Here is a 19,070-nt window from a genome sequence, read left to right on the forward strand (position 1 = left end):
TTCAAGGGTGGGCTGTAGACTGTTCTGCACTGAAAATGTGGGAAACTACAGCCTGTAAAACCCTGCGCCCGAATGCAGCATCTGCTGATGCTAACTTGTCTAATTTATAATTTCTAATGAATGGCGAAGGTGATGCCAACGCCACAGCCCTACATATTTTGTCCAGAGATGCCTGAGTGTCCCACGCCATGGTGGTAGCCGCACTCCTAGTAGAGTGGGCAGTAACCCCATCTGGCACTGACTCCTGGCGTGCTTCATAGGTGGCTGCGATGCACTTACGTACCCAATGCCCTATGATAGCCATCAATACCTTCTGACCCAATGATTGCTCTAATAAGGAAACAAACAGTGCCTCTGAGCGCCATAGGCTCTCTGTGCACTGAATGTAAATCTCAAGCGCCCTATGGACATCTAATGTGTGCCACTGCTGTTCTAAGTGATGAATCGGGGAGGGGCAGAAGTTGGGAAGGACAACCTCCTGAGCCCTATGAAACCAGGACCCCACCTTTGGCATAAATGAGGGGTCCAGCCTCAGCACCACCCGGTCAGGATAAAATTTGCATAGGTCCTCCCTCACCGAAAGGGCGTGTAATTCCGATATTCTCCTAGTGGATGTTATCGCTACCAGGGATGCAACCTTCCAGGTAAGTATTTGCATGGGAACCTCCCATGGAGGCTCAAAGGGAGGCCCGGTAAGTGCCTCCAATACTTTCGTGAGGTCCCAGGAAGTGTAATGATGTATTGCTGGAGGTCAGATTGGAAGCCCCTTTCAGGAATCTCCGGACCAATGGGTGATGTGAAAGAGGCTATGCCTCCCCTCAGGCTCAATCGCCAGGCGGTCAGTTGAAGCCACTGCGGCTCCAGGTGTTCTAGTGACCCCTGGCGAAGCACGATTTTTTCCGCTGGAATTCCCCAAGGTGAGTGCAGAGAAGAGCAACAAAGATGATTAGGGGACTGGAGACTAAAACATATGAATAATGGTTGCAGAAACTGGGTATGTCTAGTTTAATAGAAAGAAGGACTAGGAGAGACAGGGAGAGCAGTGTTCCAATATCTCAGGCGTTGCCACAAAAAAGAGAGTGTCAAACTATTTTCCAAGGCACCTGAGGGTAGAATAAGAAGTAATGGGTGGAAACTAATCAAAGAGAGAAGCAACTTAGAACTGAGGAGAAATTTCCTGACAGTTAGAACAATTAATCAGTGGAACAGCTTGCCTCCAAAAGTTGTGAATGCCCCAACACTGGAAGTCTTTAAGAAGATGTGCATAGCCATTTGTCTGAAATGGTATAGGGTTTCTTGCCTAGGCAAGGGGTTGGACTAGAAGACCTCCAAGGTCCCTTCCAACTCTGCTATTGTATTATTGTATTGTCTCTCTGCCGACAGTGCCTGGAGATGGGTGAACCATGGTCTCCATGGCCAGTAGGGTGCCAGAAGGATGAGCTCCACTTCTACACTGATAATCTTGCGGATCACCCTGGGCAGTAGAGGTACAGGAGGGAAGGCATACAGAAGACCTCTAGGCCAGGGGCAGTGGAAAGCATCCACACCCTCCGCTTCAGGTGCATGAAACCTCGAAAAGAATCTGGGGAGTTGGGTGTTGTGCTGGGAGGCAAACAGGTCTACTATCGGGTCCCTGGGCAATCTCCTGAAAGAGAGAAGGGTGTAATTGCCATTCTGCCTGGTCAATCCTAAACCTGATGAGGCAATCAGCTCACACATTAGCCTCCCCTGAGATGTGTTCCACCCTGATGAAAAGCAGATGGCCTTCCGCCCAAGAGCCCAATGCATTAGCCTCTAACATCAGATCCCTAGATTGAGTGCCCCCTTGCCTGTTAACATGGGCCTTGGCAGTTGTGTTATCCATGAGGATCAACACATGCTGACCTTCAATGAAGTATTGGAAACTCAATAAGGCCAACCTGATTGCCTGCAGCTCTAACCAGTTTATACTCATCTCTGCCTCCTCCTAGCACCACTGACCCTGTGCCATGTGAGGGCCCATGTTTGCCCCCCAGCCATAAAGGCTGGAGTCTGTGGTGATAGTGACCCTGTGGAGGACACTGAAATGACAATCCCTCTCTATAGCCCCCGATTCCCACCAACAGAGGAATTAACCAGGTCCCTGAGCAGGGACACCTTGACGAGTGATGTACTGGTCCTCTTCTTTTGAAAGGGGAGTAAGAACCACTGTAAATCACTTGTGTGAAGATGAGCCCAGGGAACGATATAGATGGCAGAAACCACTTTTCCCAGTAACTTGGATAAGGTGGCGAAGGCCGCCCTTTGGGATCCCCTCACTTTGGCCATGAGTGATTGCAGACTACGGACGTGATCCTCGGAGAGGAAGACTTGGCTGCTCACTGAATCTATCCAGGCCTCCAGGTGGTAGGTGTGAAATGGCTTTTGCCCCATTGGCCCGAAACACATGCAATGCCATGGCAAGACTGGCTGAAGCTGCCTCCTGGGAGCTCAATTGAACCAATACGTCATCTAGGTAGAGTTGAACCCTGATGTGTATGGTGCGTAAGTATGCAGCCAGGGCCACCCAAACATTAGTAAACAAACAGGGGGTGGAAGAAAGGCCAAAAGGCAAAGCCGTATATTGAGTGGCGAGAATCAACAAAAACGTAGAAACTGATGGTGCTCGTATAAAATGGGAACATGCAGGTAGGCTTCAGTAAGATCAATAGAAGTAAACATATCCCTCTTTAAATTTAAAATGGCCCTCCAGCCACCCGAGCCCTTGGGAATAACAAACAAGATTGAGGAAAACCCTTCCCTGACCTGTGTGGTCGGGACCTCCTGAATGGCTTTAATATCTAAGAGATGTTGAATGGGCCGACCCATCAGGAGATCCCTTTGGGAGTTACCAGAGATTGGGCACCTAACAAAGAATTTGGAGGGAGTAGAGATGAATTCCACGGCCAGACCGAACCTGACCGTGTCCCTGACCCAGGAATCAGATGTTATGACATCCTAATGGTCAACAAAATATTGTAATCTTCCAACAATTGGAGGCCCATCCTGAGCCAGATTAGGGTTTGCGGTAGTTGCGGTTACCGCCTCCCCAAAAGAGCCAGCGAGACTGAGTGCCCCTCTGTTGCTGGTACGGCTGCTGCCTTGATCACTGGCCAGAGCCAGTTTGGGGGCAGAAGCCCGAGGGGGAATAATCTGGATACCTAAATAACCCCCCCCCCCATACTCCTGGGCTCGAAAGGGCTGCCTTCTAGGATAAGGGGCCAGGTGAGTAAATCCCTTCTTGGGGTTTGAGGGAAGAACCTTATGCTTATCTTTGCCCTCGACAAGCAGCAGAGTAAGTGCATCCCCAAAAAGAGCCCCACTCCTTTGTAAGGCTCCGAGGCCAGCTTCCATTTATGTTTCAGATCAGTTTGCCACTGCTGTAGCCATAAAAATCTGCGGGAAACCACCCCAAAGGCCATGGCCTTGGAGGAGAATCTGGTGATGCTCAGGGTGGTGTCTGATGTAAATTGCGCCATGACAATTATTTTATTCAAGTCCTGGTGAGCCCTAGAGTCCCCTGCAAGAATAGCCAAAAAGGGCTAGATCTTGAGAAGAACAAGACCGCCGAAGTGGCCCGCACCACCCAAGTGGCTGCCTGATAACCCTGCTCTAGGACTTGGTCAGCCCATCAATCCTCAGGCTTAAGGATGTCTTCCTGGGATCCTGGCATGGCTGTGGAGGTGTGTAGGGCTGCAATAGGGAGATCAACCATTGGCCATAGAAGCGTCTTGTCCAGCTGTTCACCGACATTGTAGAATCGCTTATCATTCGCAGACAGACTGGGTCCGGATGTCGGGGATGACCACTGTCTCTGCACTGCATCCATGAAAAGTTGAGGAGCCGGTATGACATTGGCTTCCAACTTGTGCTCCTTAGAGCGCAGGGTGTGGCCGGCTGTGGTGGAGGGGGCGTGGAGACCTCTGTTGGGGTTTCCAAGGCAGAAGCAGCCTTGGCCTTGCTCAGTAGCGGTTTGAATAGCACGGGAGGGAATAGGTTGGTGCAGATAGGCTTATCCGGAGTAGCCCCTTCCTTCTCTGAGAGGTCAGCATCCCTGATCTCCCCCTCTTCAGATATTGGTGATGGATTACGTTGTGGTTCCAATGGGGAGAGGTGGTCAACCCCTTCCTGTGAAACAAGGGGGGCAAGATGGGGCATAGTGGCCTGTGGAGGCTTTGAGTCTTTCTTGGCCTTCGAGCCTTTGTGTGAAGAGGAAGAGGAGGCCTTATCCTTGGCCTTTCCCCCAAGGCAGCCTGTGGAGTAGTAGTCTCTACTGGAGGTCAAGATGCCTGACATGCCAAAAGTAGTCCCTGGGCGGGCTCTGCCATGCTTTTGTGGGCAGCAGTAGGAGTCTCTGTGATGCTACTCTCTGCCATTCTCTCCCAGTTGCAGGAATTGTGAGGCAACATGGTGCCTCTATTCGCACCTTTTTCAACCGCCTCAGGCTCGCAATACCGTGGCCTTCAGGAGAAATGACTCCCCGCCATCGTCCAAGCCTCCTGCGTGGTTCCGGCACCTGCCACAATGCTCCATGCCAAGAAGGGACCAGGCAAGCCAGCGCCTGCGCTAGGAGCAGTCCCTGGCCATCTCCGGACAGAGCGCTTTGCCGAAAATGACAAGTGCCTCACTTGTTGAACATAGCCCCTCAAGGCGTGAGGATTGTCCTACAGAGGCAGAGAATGGGCCTGTGGGGCAATGCCCAGCGGCACTGACAGGTAGGTTTGTACTACCAATTAGTCTCCAGAACTTACAGAAGTTGATTTCAATAGATGGTAAAGGGATTCAGCATGGATGAAGTAAGGAGTGGATAACACAACCGTCCCAGAGTGAACTGAGTTGGAAAGCTGGGTGGGGACACTCACAAGGCGGGTTATATAGGCTGGTAATTAATAATCATACTCAGTCCAATCAGAGCACGGACCGTGTTAACCCATTCATGGATGCTATTTCCATCCTTATTGAGAACTTTAGAAATTCTTAACCTTTTCCATTTATTTGATTGGCAAGATTAATGTTAAATAAGAAGCTTCCATTTTGTCTGACTTTTTCATGAGTTAAAAATTAACATAAAATAATTTAAAATTTTAAGCATGTTTTTCATATTGTTCCTATTTTTATTTATCTTGTTACAAAAGCAGAGGAAAATCAGGATGGCTCATATGTTTCAAAAGTATTCAAAATATCACTTCCATTGGTTTGCTACTGTTCCCTTACTATTTGTATGTAAAACAATAAAAAGGAAGAAATTTAAAACAGCTACTATTTGAATTTGTTGCAAACCCATTCGGAGATTTCAGCTTGTCCAGAATGCAGCTGCGCGAACGATTGTGGGTGCACCTTGGTACACCCACGTCACACCTATCCTCCGCGAGCTGCACTGGCTGCCTATTGGTCTTCGGATACGCTTCAAGGTGCTAGTCATTACTTATAAAGCCCTTCATGGTATTGGACCTGGGTACTTGAGAGACCGTCTGCTGCCAATTACCTCCAACAGACTGATTAGATCCCACAGATTAGGCCTCCTCTGAATTCCATCCGTTGGCCAATGTTGATTGGCCACCACCTGGAGGAGGGCCTTCTCTGTGGCTGCTCCGGCCCTCTGGAACGAACTCCCCGTGGAGATTCGGACCCTCACCACCCTCCAGGCTTTCCGCAAAGCCCTTAAAACCTGGCTGTTCCGACAGGCCTGGGACTGATGAGTTCTTGTCCCCGCTCGAATGGTGTGGCTGTTGATTGTTTTAAATTGTGGTATTGTTTGTCCATGTCTTTTTTTCTTGTTTGTTCCCCCCCCCCCTGGTTTGTGAGCTGCTCTGAGTCCCTCTGGGAATAGGGCGGCATAGAAATACAATAAAATCGAAATCGAAAATCGAAACCCTCAAAAGACCAAATGAAACAAGCAAATAAATTTCATTTATATGGACTATGAATTACTTAAGCAACAAAGAAGGAATTCTTATACAGCACTTATACTACTGAAAACACATTTTTTCACAATGTAATGAATTCTTAATACATATCAAAATCAGTATTGTGACATCAAGATTACTGTATAAATATAAAACATCAGGCTAACTATTTCTAACTGGATGATAATTCTTGGTGCAACTTATATGATACAGGAACTGGAATGAATCAGAATAATAATGAAATTAATGAAATTAAAGAATGAACTCTGAACAGAAAAATAACATTTTCTACACATTAAGCAAGACAAAAAAGATAAAACATTTTTATAGATACAATGCTGATAGAAAAATCTTTCACAATGGATAACTTAATACATTTCATAGCAATATGGAAAGCCAACATATTACTCCAAATGTGTGCGTCTCTGTTTATGGAAATTATCTTTTACAATCAAAATAAAATTTAAAACAAATTGATACAAAACACTCAATTGTCTCTTTTTCCTGTACAGCCTTTTTTAACTGTATAATTTGGGCAATTCCTGGCTTTGTATACCAATATTTGTCTATATACAGAAAGTTCTGGTCTATATTTAAGTACTTGTTGATTGTAGCCTATTGACACTTCTGATCTGCCATACCAAAAGAAAGGAGTTGACATAGTCTGACTGATGGTCACCACAAGCTAAATGGACAAAAACACTTGCTTACATGGATCTCATATGTGAACCAAGCAATTTGTATTTGTACTAGGAATACTGGGAAAAAAATACTAATACACAGGATTGCTTTTTCTTCGCAAAAGTGCTAACCATAGCCAATTCCTTTACTTTCCTTTAATAATCATGGGAGTCCTATCTCCCCATGGCCAAGTACATGCAATTAAAAGCTACAAGAAAATGCACTGGGGGAGGAGAAGAGAAAATAACAGCACAAATTAGCTAACAGGCAAAAAGAGGAAAGCAGAGGAGAAAGCTCATTACATTTTCTCAAAAACCAGACAAGACACAAAATACAAAGATAATATTAGAAAACATTGGCAGATGACTGAATAATAAATTCTAATGGTTCAGCATTATATATGCCATGAACTCCATTTATTTATTGGTTTTTTACATCCCTTTATTACTTTAGAAATAACTCAAAGCAGTGAAAATACATAATACGCCTTTCCCCTATTTTCCCCACAACAAGGAGATGAGTTGGACCAAGAGAGTGTGACTAGTCCAAAGTCAATCACCCAGCTTTCATGACTAAGGTGGGAATAGAAGTCAATTTCCTAGTTTCTAGCCAGCAGCTTAACCACTATACCAGGTATGCAAGGCAACATAGAGTTTAACTTCAATCTGTATTTCCAGTATTAAAAATATAGAAGTAACCAATCATTGCATTTGATGCTAAAAGAACAAAGTTTACTCATAACAATGACATGCTGGGTGACTTCAATATAGGTTGGGTTGATTTTGGATTACATATTTTATTTAACATAACATGAATAAACTACTATTTGTGCATTGAGCACCAGTATTTTTCTTTCTATCTCCAGTTTAACATTATTTATTTACTTGCAACAAATACTGATAAAAGTAGAAATGGGCTGTTTCTGTATGTACTAGGATTATTCTAAAATGCAGATTTTATTCCAGAAAGATGCTCTGGAGCTTGAATGTAGCACTTTCCCACAACTCTTTATAGTAATGTAGATAGTCTCATGTGCGTACTTTTGTGGTATCATGTGATCATAGCAGAGAATGCGTAGACTTTTATTTAAAGTGATGAGACAAATATAATATTTATACCACCATGTTATATGAAACACCTTTGTGGAATCAAAACCACAGCATTACAAAATTGTATGTTTATTATATATCTATATCTATATCTATATCTATATCTATATCTATATCTATCTATTCAAAGTCTGCTGAAACCATCAAATCAACTCAAATCAATCTTTATTACAATTGTAGACCATCAATAAAAAAAATCAACTAACTTGATCATCTGCTCATAACAGTACTTGCTATTGCTGTAATAATCTTCATTGGTTTAAATTCTAATTCTAACACATATAATTAGTTTGGGACTCATTTCTGAAGCTGAAATAATATCTGAACCAGAATCAATGATACACAACATACAAGTCACAAACCTAACATTTTGTGTGACACACTGTGACACAAACAACTATTAATGCCACCAAAAACAGAGTATTGTACTGTGTTCAAGCAAATAATCTAAGTATGACATACACATTTAGGTTTCCACAGCAGATGTAACTTTTTATATTAAAGACTACTCACATAATATACAATATGGTTACAATCAGTTTAAATGTTATCTGAAACGAATGTGTATTAAGGCCAAATTTTAGTTTCTAACTGTACTTTATGTGTTATTTTTAACATATCATAAATCTCTTTTAAAAAAAATATTAAATGGGAAATACTTTTACGAACTATGAGATGGAAAACAATCAAGCGTCTAATATAAGTACATCAACATCAAGAACAAGCAGAAAGGAGTGTTAGCCAAGAAATCTGAACCACAATAATCTCACTCGCAAAGTACAGATGATTTAATGCTGACCAGAGAAGTTTGAGAAACTGCCAGGTTTCATTCAAAGCTTATAATTAATTTTGATTACAAACTAAAACTTTAAATGAAATACTTAAATGACAAAGTGCATGATGTCAAACTATCACTCAATCATCCCCTTTCCCAACACTATTTCTCCTCTTTGCTAATTTTAGACAGGATGCCAGTTTATTTCACTGTTCTTTCTTTACACGTTTGTGTCTTTAGAGTTTTCTCTGAACTTAATAAACACTTCTATCTATAAATCAATCTTCCCCAACAGGGGACTTTATTGATGTGTCAGGATCACAATTTCCAGCTACCAGCACTAATACATAAGGAAGATATAAAATACCTTCTAATGTGAAATTATTTCTGTGTACATATTAGGGAAAAAAGGGAAGATCACAGATTCAAAACTGATCATTTGAATATTATTTTAAATATGTATCCAACAGATATTCTCTGGTAATGTTATTTATTTTCGTTGGCACACTAGAAGAAGTAAAATGACAAGGCCTGATCTATGCAACTTTACTTGGGAATACTTGGACTAACTCCTACAAACACATAACTTTAACACTGGTCATAAAACAACATCAAGCATTCAGAAACTTGACAGGAAACAAAATATACAGCTGCAGTAACTAAAATAAACAGCTCAGTTCTTATCATTAAGAAAGGACCATCCCGTGCCAGGAGTTACACTTTTGGGTAAGCAAATAAAGTAAAATGCCTGAATGTACTTTAATAATATAGCCAGTTGGTCATGAGACTTCTTGAAGAATATTTGTTTTATACTTTTAAATTAAAATAAAATGCTATCAGCTTGATTTCGCCTGGGATCTCCATCCTCCTTACCTACTGCAGAATGGAATGCTTGCTGTGTGGAAAACGGTGCAGGGGGGGGGATTCCTTACAGCAGAGTGCTAAACGGAGAAGAGGGCAAATCTCCGTGCAGTTGCAACAATTTCCCTTCTAACGCTTAACCCTTTCAACTCTATTTCAGATCACTTCCTGAGTAGCTCTACACGTCGGGATAACGTACATACACATCCATTAATTTTTAACTCAGAAGCGGATGCCCAAAAGGAGATAACTGTGTTCGAAAACAAAATCCAAGCAGCGTGAAAAATAAGGACATAAAAGCCTCTTACCTCGCTCAGTTCCGCAGAGTCCTTTCCATATTTCATGGAAACTCCAGTATTCATGATTGGACTTTCACCGGAGCTTGACTGCTGTCTATGGATGTTAAGGTTTTAAAGCTCCAGAAAATTCAATACCCCCTTCGCATCGGAGCTTTACCCGTCTTGCACTTTTTACACTACACAGCCATTTTCGCTGAACATTTAGACCCCTAGAAATTAATAATGCACAGTCTGTCTAAACAGAGACAAAAAGAAATCTGCCTGCCGTTTCACAAACAATTCGTTGCTGCAAGACACTCATTAAAAAAATACTGCAGAGCGCTCCGCCAGACGGAGTGCAAGCAGGATGTAAAAAAATATATTCTGGCTGCTAAAATAGCCGTGATTCAGTTTCGTGCCTTCATTCTTTTCCTGCTTCAGCTAGCTCGAAAAGAAAGGCAGTTCAATGCACTTGGAAATTGTTTATGGAGCTTGGAAGCGACTCCCAGATCCTACCCAGAGGTGGAGGAGAGAACAGGGCGCAGACGTGCCGTGCTGCTCCCGCTAAAGTTTCCCCTTCAAGGGAGCCTGGAGTTCTAAGTGGTTTATGATCAAATACAGCTGTCTAGCTGCTGGCTACGGGGTGCCTGGAAGAGGCGGTACCAATGGAGGAGGGGTTGGGGGGGGGGGAGGAAGCAGAACACATGCTCCGGAGAGCTTACTTTAGAATTGCAGGCATCCTTCCAGAGTTTTTGTGTGCTGGGTGCACCCAAAAATCACTGTGTTTCAAAGTTCAAAGCAACCAAAGAGAGGGGAGGAAGGGAAGAAGGGAGAGAGAGGGGGGAGGGAACTCTCCAATAGGTAACTTTGATGACTGACCTCCTCTTTGTTACACAGAAGAAAGCTGATGAAAACTTTACAGGCATTTGGGGCATTGATACTTATTCATTTTTATGCAGGATAATATGACATAGAAGTTACTAAGACAGAAAACTGAAAGCTTCAAATTGGAATAATGGAAAATATGGAAGAACCATCCTTAGTTCAAGAGTCTGATTCCTATGATAAAATTACCTAGTTTTCAAAACTTAAAGATGATCTTACACACAGTATTTCTGATTATTTTACTTTTACATTACTTTTAAAGGCTTGACTTAACTTTGTTCTCAGGAAAAAGGTGGCTTTCTTTGCTGTGACCAAACTTCTTCACAACAGTAACTTTGCATACCACAAAGGTAAAAGCAAATGCTTTTAAAAATGTCATATATACCACTTTCATTTTTTTCAGTGCAATTGAAAATTAAAAATATATTTCTAAAATGCCGTAAGTTTTAAAATTTAGGGAGCAAGCCAAAAATAATACAGCAAAGTGTTGGAATTCATGAACTGTCCTTGTACAAATCATAATTTTTATATAAATCTCCCTATTATTTTCTTAACAGAAATTCAGAAAATCGTTTTCTAAGAGGAATATACCAAAAGGATAAAAACACAGAAAAGAAAATTTGAGCAATCAAAAGGGAAAAAAAAATCAATCATTAGATCTTTTACAGTTTTAATAAATAGAGCTGTTTAACTTTAGGCAGTTGTCAAGGATCAACAACTACAAAATAAAATCAGCATCCTGCTGTATATACTTAGTTTCAAAAGTAGATAATGACCCACACCCATCTTCTGCTTAATATCACAGTTCAAAAAGTGTAAACCTGGGTGTGTCCCTAATTTTTGCTGTGGTTTAATAAATAGAGTGCAAAAGACGCTGAAAAGTGCTGCATGTGTTTTCTTTTTGAACAAATAAAGGGCACAATTTAATTTCCTGCATACTGTGGCAGATCTTTTCCAAAAAACCCAGCAAAAACAAATTAATATGAAAATGGTAACTTTGTCTAATCTGCTAAAGTGTTTCTAACTTTGCTACTGGAAGGGCTGTTGTTGATCAAAAATTGCTCTTAGGTATCAATTTCCTTAAATACTTAGTTTCTTTTGTATATAGCTAAGAAGAAAAACCCCAAAATTATATGGCAGTATTTAAAGTTTAATTAGTTTTCAGTCTGATATCACATGCAATTATTATCTCTTAGTAATATAACATGGACAATATTGATCCATCACCCCAAAGAAACCCTGCTGAAATAAAACTCTGGTGCACATCTTTAATGTTTATTTTCCCATCTCTTAATAATTTTTTACATTTTATAACAGCTCTAGCCCTACTTTTATGAATAGTTATTATTATCTACACCTCCATACGAAAAATAAATGTTGATTGATTGATTGATTGATTGATTGATTGATTGAAGTTTATTTGTATGCCGCCCTTTTCCCTGGGGGGACTCAGGGCGGCTCACAACCCAAAGGAAAGGGGGGAGACAAACTTTTAACATATAAGACAATACATAATTAAAAACACAACATTCATACCATTTGGGCGGGTTACAGTCTTAGCCCCAGGCCTGACGGGATAGCCAGATTCTGAGGGCTGTGCGGAAGGTCTGGAGGGTGGTGAGGGTACGAATCTCCACGGGGAGATTGTTCCATAGGGTCGGAGCTACCACCGAGAAGGCTCTCCTCCGCGTAGTTGCCAGTCAGCATTGACCAGCAGATGGAACTCGGAGGAGGCCTAATCGATGAGATCTAATAGGTCGCGTGGAGGTAATTGGCAGTAGGCGGTCTCTCAAGTACCCAGATCCACTACCATGTAGGGCTTTATGGGTGACAAGTAGCACCTTAAAGCGCACCCGGAGATCGACAGGTAGCCAGTGCAGCTCACGGAGGATAGGTGTTATGTGGGTGAAGCGAGGTGCACCCACAATCACTCGCGCGGCCGCATTCTGGACTAGCTGAAGTCACCGAATACTCTTCAAGGGCAGCCCCATGTAGAGCACATTGCAGTACTCCAGCCTAGAGGTCACAAGGGCCCGAGTGACTGTTGTGAGAGCCTCCCCGGTTCAGGTAGGGGCGCAACAAAGAGACAATAAAAAAGTTAAAAAAGGAAACAAAAAGACTAAAAAGATTGTCATTTGCAATCAACTGTTATAGAAGTAGGAATGAACACCACCAGACAAACAGTGAACAATACCCTAATTAAAGGACACCAATCCAGACATACAATGAAGCAGTTAACAACAACCTAATCAAAAAACTACCAAGGAGAAAAACACCACCAGAACTGACAGGGCAGACTAGTGTATATAAAGCAAACCCCACTCCTTTCTAGCAATCAAGATATTACTCAAGAAATGACTGAAAGCAAACCACCAAGCTCACAAAGTACTGTACCAAGAATTCCACAGTTCAACCCTGAGCGAAATATATTCTCTTCTACTGGAACATCAATTATCCTTCCTGAAATTAGAACCACTTCTTTGTTTTCCATATGTTTAAAAAGGTATTTCATCAATATACAAACCTCTGGCAGTAATGTTAACCTGGCTCCCTGCTCTACAAATGTCAATGTCCTATGCTAGAAGGAAATCAAGCAATCTCAGTGAATACTTTCTTCCTAATAATTATAAATAAAAAAGAAGGGCCATCCCCTAGAAGGGTGTTTTTTTCACTTCATCAATAAAATTATGAAGAGCATCTGGTTGTTCAGAAGCTTTTTACTGAAATACTAAAGTGTCTGCTGATGCATTGAATAAATTGCACAACTAATGTAACACATTACATCACTGACACAAATTGCATAATTTGCATAATGTATATGATGATGTTATGATACACGTGGATGCCTATGGTTATAAAATGAACTGCTGGAAACATTTTTTCTTGTGTGCAGTAGTTGTACAGGCAAAATTTTCACTTACTGGGTTTATTTTCTGAGGTATTCTAATGTGTTGCAGTGTAATTTTTATCTGATCCTATTGAAAATAAAAGCAATTTTAAAAGAGAACATGGAGAGTATAGATTTAAAAGGTCGCTGGAGCAAAAATGCTTTTATGGCTAACTTTTATGCAAGGTATATTGTAAATTTCATATTCTTCTTTGGTTGGAATAAAAATAATACTCTGATTATTTTTAGGGCCAGATTTACAGCATTATCTTTTATAATGAATAATTGAGTTAATAGAACTTTCTCCAAGATAAGTAGATATCGTCTCTTTTTTTTTTTTAAGAATGTTCAGTAAATGCTGGTAGTTTAGAGTAAAGTCAAATTTTATTCAAAAGCCTAAGAATTAAACAAAGGTCGTGTGTGTGTGTGTGTGTGTGTGTGTGTGTGTGTGTGTGTGTGTGTGTGTAGCTCTGAGCAGAGAGGATTTTTTTTTGTAAGCTAAATGTTATGAGGTCAAAGTTTTTATAGCTCCTAGTGGGCAAATAATTATGGTGAACTTTTTGCTAGTTTATTATTATTCTCTGTATTTCAGTTGTTAGCCCCAATAGTTTACAATCTTTTCTGTTTCCATGCTGTTGAAATTGTTATTGTTATTAGTATTTCCATTAGTATCATCCTGAATCAACCCACGAATGGGCTTTTTCAATGAATGTTATAGAATGGAATCTATCACATATACAAGTATACACCATATAAATACAGTGGAGAGGTATAGAAGAAAAAAATCAGTATTTAGTATATCTGCCAAAAGAGCTAAATGTTATATTATGTGTAAATTATGGAAATTAAATACATTTGACAATAGTTTTTGTTTCTACATTATTCTGTTTCTGGGAATAGAAAACAGTACCCTGCTTCACTCTAAGAACTTCTAAAAATCCTACTGTGTAGAATGATTTTCCCATCTTGATGTCCTTTTGATGTTTTAGAACATTTGTTACAATGGTTAGGGATGATGGTAGTTAAATCTAAAGATTTATCAGATGTAAGATTTATACCTATATTTATCAGTAATTTTTATTGAAATGTCAAAATGCATACATGTTTATATATTGATTGTAAACTATGCAAAATAAAATACTTACTTTTACTTATCTACAGATATCCCAGTTATGAAATCATTTGCTTAAAATTAATCAGTTTCAGGTTCTAATCAGTTTCCAGTCAATATATTGGAAATATTCTTGAGTGTTTGCTTGTGTGTGTTGAAAATACACTGGTGTCCTGAATATGAAGAAGAATGTAATTAATCTAATCAATGTTGTGTATTTGTTTTAAATAACATGTATCCTTGAAATGTTCAAGCAAAGATCAAATATAAAGTTATGCTAACAAATTAAATGTAACATTTGCACAAATTATATTAACAAATTAAACGTAACATAGATTACATTTATGCATGTTATGTATATTAACAATGTTAATTAATTAAATGTAACATATGCACAAAATCAAAAGTTGTTTTCATGCATATGTATACTGTAGCAATATTCCATCTGCTTCCTTGATTGTTCTTTTGCAACACTGTTATATCATTTATTGAACTGATAATTTTCTTGAACAAAACCTGAATTGGTTGCCAAAAAAAATATATGTTATACCAGTGAAAGCCAAAGAGAAGAGCAACACACACACACACACACACACACACACTTGTAGATTTTCACAGGTACAGGTATGCAGGTCTTGGTGTATTTGGGTCTTTTCCCGTGTAAGATTGAGAGGTCCCACTCACCATCTTCAGGCTGGTGCCTTTGGCTTCATGCTTGTGCGAGCAAAGTGTGATTGGAGCTCCCGTCTTTCTATAAATATTGATTATTTAATCTAATCTCCAAAAACCTTATTTACAGTAATTTAACAAAATATTTATTCATTCTCAGACAGAGACATGGGCAAAGTAAAAATAATTGAAATTAAATATTGTTTATTTAAAAAGCAATTAAACACTGGATTAAAATTTATTTATTTAAGAACATTTGTATGTTCAACCAACTCACTTTCAGTGACTAAGATACTTATGTCAGTTACTGACATAAAAACCCAATATAAAGACATTAGAAAGGAATAACTCCTCATCCACCTGGCAACAACCCACAATCAAGTAAGCCACTTGATGAGTCCATTCCACTCTTGGGTCCCCAGGCTCATTGGCAAAGCCAGGTCTTCAGGACCTTGTGAAAGAGTGTAAAAGTGAGAGCCAACATTATCTCCAGGGGGATAATGTTCCACAGAGAGGGAACCACCATGAGTGAAGTAGACCTTTCTTCTTGGCCTGCTAGATGAACTTTCTTAGGAAAGGGGATCTGTAGGATTCCCTGCCTCCCTGCTCTGGTGGGTCAGATAGATATAGCCAGGAAAAGATAGGCCTTCAAATAACTGGTCCGAAGCCCAGGGCTTTGAAGGTGATAACCAGTACCTTGAATCCTTGCCAGGGTTTACTTTTAACCTATTGCTTCCTATCCAGCCATTAACAGATTCCAAGCACTGTGAGAGGGAGGTCATAGCATCACTTAACTCAGCATGGCGCAAGACATGGGTGTTAGTGGATGTTGTCAGTATATTTATGATATCTTAGCCCATGATAGCATATGATCTCGCCCAGTGGCCTTATATAGATGTTAAACAAAATTGGAGAATGTATCAAGCCCCGTCGGACCCCACAAAGCAGGAAACTAGAGCCGGATGTCTCATTTCCTATTAACACTGACTGAAAGTGACCACAGAGTAAAGATGTGAACCACCGAGAGATCAAGTAGAGTTAGAATGAACGTACTACTCTCTCCTGCTCCTCCCAGAGATCATCAAGAGCATGACCAATGCCATTTCTGTCCCATATTGAGGCCTGAAACCTGATTGGAAAGGATCTAGATAATTGATTTCCAGGAACCTTTGCAGTTGCTACACAATCACCTTCTCAACCACCTTCCCCAGAAAGAGAAGATTGGAGATAGGACAAAAGTTATCTAATAGGGTGGAATTGTTGGCTTAAGAAGAGGGAAGATCATAGCTTCATTAAAACTAATCCAGAGATTTTAAAGGAAAGTCAGAAGAGTAGCCAAAGGCATGCCATGCTGCACTAAATGCTATATATATTATATCTAAAAGTACTATTTGCTTATAGAACCTCTAATTTCCTTATCCTAGCCCAATTTCATTTAACAGCTATCTATTCCCAATTAGACCTTCCAAAATGCCACATAAATCTAGGTTTCTTTTCAGTATGCTGAAGCGGTACCTGCAAAGATAAAAGTCTAAATAAAGTTTCTCAGTTGTTTCTCGTAACAGATTCTTAGCTTTTTGCAACTTCTATTTTTTAATCTTTTGATGATGAACTTGTTGACTTTCCAAAAAAGTGCAACTTAGTTGCTGGTTTTGATGGTTTTATTTCTTGAAATCAAAAACCCTGCACACTCATTCTAGGGGTTGTTGGGTTTTTTTCCTTTTATTTTCAATTTTTATGATCATCATCCTTTATGAATATCTGAATGACTGAAAAATTAAGATACTGCCTTTTGCAGCCCCAAACCTATATAACGCCCTGAAGTCCCTTTTTGCATCACTGGGATCCCTCCAAATCTTAACTGCTTGAAACTCAGAGCACTTCCATAGTATCAGAATTCAATAAAATATTAATCTATGACATTAAATAAGCATGATCATACTAAAAAAAAAAAAACCTTCCAGGCTCACTCCAAATCAAGTCTCATATGATAGAATGCCACCAACTCTGGGTAAGTCCTCAGCTTCTTAAAAACTATCAAGTTCAGCCCTTGGTCACAAAAATGCACACTACTGTTTTATAATATTTGATTTATGTAAGAACATTTCTTTTCAGTTTCAAGCAATCTGCTGATTGCCGATAGAAAGTCAGGAGCCACACAGGAACATGGAAATGTCTCTATATGAACCCATTCATAGATATCCCTTTCAGAAGCAAGAAATAATAAGAGAATTAGTGAGAGGAACAGGAAAGTAACAAGAATCTTCAAATTCCAATGATTGATCTATAAACTGGTGGTTTACATTGCAGAAAAAAGAATAATGTCAAGTAGAATTGCTCAGAATGAGAGAGAAATCTAGTTGTTTTCCCGTAGCAATTTGATTTCAACTTGATTTTCTATTGCTATGCCAAAAAGAGAAAAATAAAAAAAAATCCCAAACCCAAAAACCAATAATGGTGAATATCACAATCAGCAGTTAGAAGCCAGTTATTTGATCTTCTCTAGCTAACAGTTTAGATTTATTATCTGGGTGACAAAAACACATTACAGTACTATTTCTGGCTGTCATTATTAATGAAAACTTACTATTTGATTTCCACTAGCAAAAAAAATATCATAACCTAATTGTCCACCTGGTTGTTTTAGCTCTCAGATCTCACTCTCTGATTAATGATAGTTTTATCCACTATTATCTGCCAGCTCATAGATCTATATTTCTGACTGGCAGCAGAATGTTCAGGACCTAATGGAAGGTGACCTTTTCATTGTCCTGCACAGTATATAACAATGGCAGGATTAACCACTGTAAGATCCACTAAGATTTATAACTGCTTTCTCACTAAGATACATAATATGTTTTGCTGGTAATTGATTGATTACCATAGTAGGCCTTGCTATAAAGTAATGGTCAGCTTTAATTTAAAAACAATTTTGTGATCTCTTATTGTTAAGTGCTTACACTCGACAACTATATATAATTTTTAATACTGTCATTTATCTTGGAAAACCCAATTTATCTACAAAAGCTACATTTTATTAAGAATTACCTATTTTTCTAATAATCAAAACTGTATATCATAATTTCATTTTTTTCCAGTTTTATACAAAAAGTCAATAAAGGTTTTCCAGACAGCACTTTACATGGATGTTGACTTTTCTCTGATCAAATAAGTCAATCTGATCATCTGAGCAAGTTCCATCATCTTCACAATCCATTTCTCCATTGAGATAAAGTTGAATATTTTCATCTTTGTGAAAAAATTCATAACATTCAACAATAGCAATAGCAATAGCAGTTAGACTTATATACCGCTTCATAGGGCTTTCAGCCCTCTCTAAGCGGTTTACAGAGTCAGTATATTGCCTCCTAACAATCCGGGTCATTTTACCCACCTTGGAAGGATGGAAGGCTGAGTCAACCTTGAGCCGGTGAGATTTGAACCGCTGAACTGCAGATAACAGTCAGCTGAAATGGCCTGCAATACTGCACTCTAACCACTGCGCCACCTCGGCTCTTACCTCACCTCAACAATCTTATTGAAGTTGTCATAAAAAAACAAAGTTCCATGATTATATTTCCCATCTACTTAACCAATGGATCCAAGAGAAGATTTTCAGGTTTCAATTGTATATTATATGTAATTGAGTCCAAAACTTTATTTGAAGAATCTTTATACGTTCTAGACAGATTTCTGGTTATATGTACTGGAAATGACCATGTAACAATACATTATTTTTTAAAAGTTGTCCTTAAGACTATAACATAATCTGAATTGTAGGAATGCAGTTAGAATAGTCGGCTGACGATTGGCAGGCTCGCAGTGGGACTGAGTGAGCTCTTGTCACGCACTCCAGCTCCTGCTGACGTAGCCGTTTAAAAGCAGCCAAC

General features: G+C 39.7%; 1 protein-coding gene across 2 annotated transcripts in view; it reads right to left on the reverse strand.

The window, feature by feature from the left end:
• MCC (MCC regulator of Wnt signaling pathway) overlaps nucleotides 1–19,070 on the reverse strand; it is a 182,656-nt gene that overhangs the window by 134,398 nt on the left and 29,188 nt on the right. Inside the window, exon 1 of one of the 2 annotated variants that reach the window (XM_087715813.1) lies at nucleotides 9,659–10,218. The exons of the other annotated variant lie outside the window; for it this stretch is intronic. Within the exon in view, the coding sequence (XP_087571939.1) occupies nucleotides 9,659–9,712 (54 nt within the window). The 5' untranslated portion in view covers nucleotides 9,713–10,218. Of the gene's footprint in view, nucleotides 1–9,658; nucleotides 10,219–19,070 lie in introns of those variants that run through there. 2 annotated transcript variants of the gene reach the window in all.

The sequence above is a fragment of the Thamnophis sirtalis genome, unplaced genomic scaffold (assembly GCF_051295495.1).
Source record: "Thamnophis sirtalis isolate CommonGarterSnake01/CBP01778 unplaced genomic scaffold, rThaSir2_p1.2 scaffold_5, whole genome shotgun sequence".
NCBI lineage: Eukaryota > Metazoa > Chordata > Lepidosauria > Squamata > Natricidae > Thamnophis > Thamnophis sirtalis.